General features: G+C 48.6%; 1 protein-coding gene across 1 annotated transcript in view; it reads left to right on the forward strand.

Annotated features, from left to right (window-relative positions):
* CCNL2 (cyclin L2) overlaps nt 1–2594 on the forward strand; it is a 7101-nt gene extending 4507 nt beyond the window's left edge. The window contains exons 5-10 of the mRNA XM_010132793.1: nt 419–518; nt 598–702; nt 914–1055; nt 1666–1783; nt 1862–1954; nt 2175–2594. Coding sequence (XP_010131095.1) covers nt 419–518; nt 598–702; nt 914–1055; nt 1666–1783; nt 1862–1954; nt 2175–2529 — 913 coding nt within the window. The 3' untranslated portion in view covers nt 2530–2594. The remainder of the gene's footprint in view (nt 1–418; nt 519–597; nt 703–913; nt 1056–1665; nt 1784–1861; nt 1955–2174) is intronic.
* The last annotated feature ends 650 nt before the right edge of the window (nt 2595–3244 follow it).

Below are 3244 nucleotides of genomic sequence, written 5' to 3' on the forward strand. Positions count from 1 at the left end.
CAGGAGCTGCAGCTTTCAGCAGACCACCTGGGCTCAGCCCCATTGCACATGTGAACCTAAAAACCTAAAACTGAGTACTTCAGATTATTTGTTTGTTTTGATGAACGTAACTTTGTTGCATGAGAGCAGGCCAGTAGAGATGCGGAAGGAAAAGTGAAGTTAAAATTGGTTCTCTTTTCACAACTGAATTTTCAGCAGTCAGTAATTTCCATCATCCATCCCTCCCCCTGAGGGATTATTTTATTTCGTTTAGTAAAATAATTCAACTTTTCTCTAGATTTACAGGAGTGTAATGTTGAAGTCTAGTAACTGAATGCAGAAAGAAATAGTCTTTGTAAAAGTAAAAGCAAAACAAACGCCAAAGCCCCCAAACAACTTGGCAGTGCCATGCAACTCTGCTGCTCATCTTGTCTTTCAGGAATTACATGAACGATAGCCTGAGAACAGATGTCTTTGTCAGATTCCAGCCGGAAAGCATCGCCTGTGCCTGCATTTACCTCGCAGCCAGGACGCTGGAGGTGAGCACGCAGCTCCTTTCGTTTCGTTAGGTCTTTCAGTGGAAGCAGAACACCAAGCGTGTCTTCCCCTCCCTTTCAGATTCCGCTCCCGAATCGCCCACACTGGTTTTTACTCTTTGGAGCGACGGAGGAAGAAATTCAAGAAATCTGCTTAAAAATTTTGCAACTCTACACTCGGAAAAAGGTTTGTTTCTTGTTCGTATTGTGAGCATTCGTGAAAGGCTGCAGCTTAAAACGCCTTGGAAAACCTTATCCCATCTGAAACTGGCCGGAGGCCTCGTGCATTAAGTGGAGCAGGTCAATGTCTGGGGCTCTGTCATTTAATCTTTTTAATTGCCGTGTGAGTAAGCAGGAGGTCTCGTTTACAGTCACAAGCAGTGCTCCTGTCTTCACAGGTTGATTTATCTGATCTGGAAAGTAAAGTAGAAAAGAAGAAATTGGCTATTGAAGAGGCAAAAGCACAAGCCAAAGGTCTGGTACCGGAGGGGGCCCCAAGTTTGGATAACACGTCAGGGTTCTCCCCTATCCCCAAAAATGGTAAGTGGTGGGTAACTCGTTCTTAATAGCTCTTTCATCTTAAACGTGTATTTACCCTTTTGGGATGCAGATACAGTGTGGTTTGTCTTCTGCTGGCTTCGAGCAGCTGCTCAAATGTAATTTTGTAATTCTTTGAAACAGATCAAATCAAATGAGTCTGAAATGCAGGCTAGTTTGAACTTAGATAGCACAGCGAGCTGCTTTTATGTGGCTTTGGCAATATACTCAAACAAATACTTGCACTTAGCGTGTTGTGCAAAAGCAATATTGAAGCCTAGGTGTGATTAGGGACTGGCAGGAGCAGTGGCTTTGGGTGATGGGCGGGGAATGTTTTCCTGCATACGTGGTCCAAACTTTCCAGTCTGGTGCATGTCTTACCTAGAAAATGACATTTACAGTCGTTGTCCTTAGTTTAACTCTGCCTTCCATGAACTTCTCCACCTCTGCTGGCGGGTGGCTGTGTGTGCGTGCAGAGGTGGGTGCACGGGGACACAAACTGCAGGATCAGCACCGGTAATTACGGAGAGGATGAAACGGGGCAAGGGGAGGCTTCAGTGCTCGGTCACTGCCCATACTGTCTACAGAAGGTAACAAAAGCTGTTTTTTCTAGAGTCTCCAAAAGAAGTTAAAGGAAATAAACCTTCACCACTGCCTGTTCAGGCAATGAAGAATGCAAAAAGGAAAACAGAGGGAGCAAAAAGAACGAGTTCAAACAGCCCAGTGAACGGGTAAGGCCTTTGTAATGAAGAAGCGTCTTTTTTCCCCTACTTCAAGCAAACTAACTTAGTGTTTATTGCCTCTTCCAGCGTTCAGAAAGGAAGAGAGAGCAGAAGTCGAAGTGGAAGTCGAGATCAAAGTTACTCAAGATCACCGTCCCGATCTGCATCCCCCAAGCACAGGTACGTGCTGCTGTGAAAGGAGGGTGTGCTGGGAGCAGCTCCCAGACCAGCCTCGGAAGGTGCTGCTAGTGCAAACTCCGGGGATCTGTAAGTGAGAATCATTTGTCTGTGTGGTACTTAAAGTGTGTGTGTATGTGTTGTGACTACGATTAGGTGTTAATGTAGAGTCATTCTATTGAGAAAACCATGTTTTCTCTGCTGTTCCTTCCTCTTGGCATAGGAAAAGTGAAAGTTACTCAACGTCGAGTGGCTCCAAATCCCACAGCCGCTCCAGGAGCCGCAGTGACTCCCCTCCCAGACAGTTCAACCACAGTTCTGGCTACAAAGGTTCCAAGGTGAGAAGTTACAAGAAATCTAAGGACTACAAATACTCAACACACAAACCACGGAAGTCCCGCAGCAGGAGCTCATCGCGTTCCAGGAGCCGCTCCCGGGAGCGCTCTGACCACTCGGGGAAGTACAAGAAGAAGAGTCACTACTACAGAAACCACAGGCACGAGCGCTCGCGCTCCTACGAGCGAGCGAGTCACCGCTATGAGCGAGACCATCCCGGCCACAGCAGGCACAGGCGGTGAACGGAGCGACAAGTTCTTTCCTTTGGACTGGGAGCAGGGAGCTCCTCCCCGTGTGGGCTTTGCAGCGTAGGGTTAACCCGGCTTGTAAACACCCGGCTTGAGTAACGTCCTTGCTGCTGGCAGTGCTGTACCTCCTGTCGTGAATCCAAAGGAAAGATACTGCGAACGGGACAGGATGATGTGAAAGACTTAATCTAATTGGTGTCTCGGTGGCGTTCTGCTGATGCGTCACCCGAACGCTGCAGAACGTGGCTCCGGACGTTCCCGTGCCCGCTCTGTAGTCATGTCGTACCCTCGCGCAGTGGGGTCTTGGTTGGGACTTCCCGTCCTGCGAGCAGGCCTCCACAGCGTCACCCGAACGCTGCAGAACGCGGCTCCGGACGCTCCCGTGCCCGCTCTGTAGTCATGTCGTACCCTCGCGCAGTGGGGTCTTGGTTGGGACTTCCCGTCCTGCGAGCAGGCCTCCACAGCCTGGCAGTGGGAACGCTGCGCTGGCCAGTCCTTCCCTGTGCAACCCGAAGGCTCACGACCGTTGATAAACCCCGCTGGAGTGGCTTGGTGCTAACAACGCTGTCTTTTCATACTGACTCGATTATGTTGTTCAAACGCAAGGTGACTTTTTGTAGGACTGTTGCCTATATTAGGTTCTATACGTGTATATATATTTTGCAGTGTTACAGTATGGAAATATGGCCTTACTAGCCTTTACACTTTA

Source organism: Buceros rhinoceros, unplaced genomic scaffold (genome assembly GCF_000710305.1).
Source record: "Buceros rhinoceros silvestris isolate BGI_N320 unplaced genomic scaffold, ASM71030v1 scaffold6613, whole genome shotgun sequence".
Classification (NCBI taxonomy): Eukaryota; Metazoa; Chordata; class Aves; order Bucerotiformes; family Bucerotidae; genus Buceros; species Buceros rhinoceros.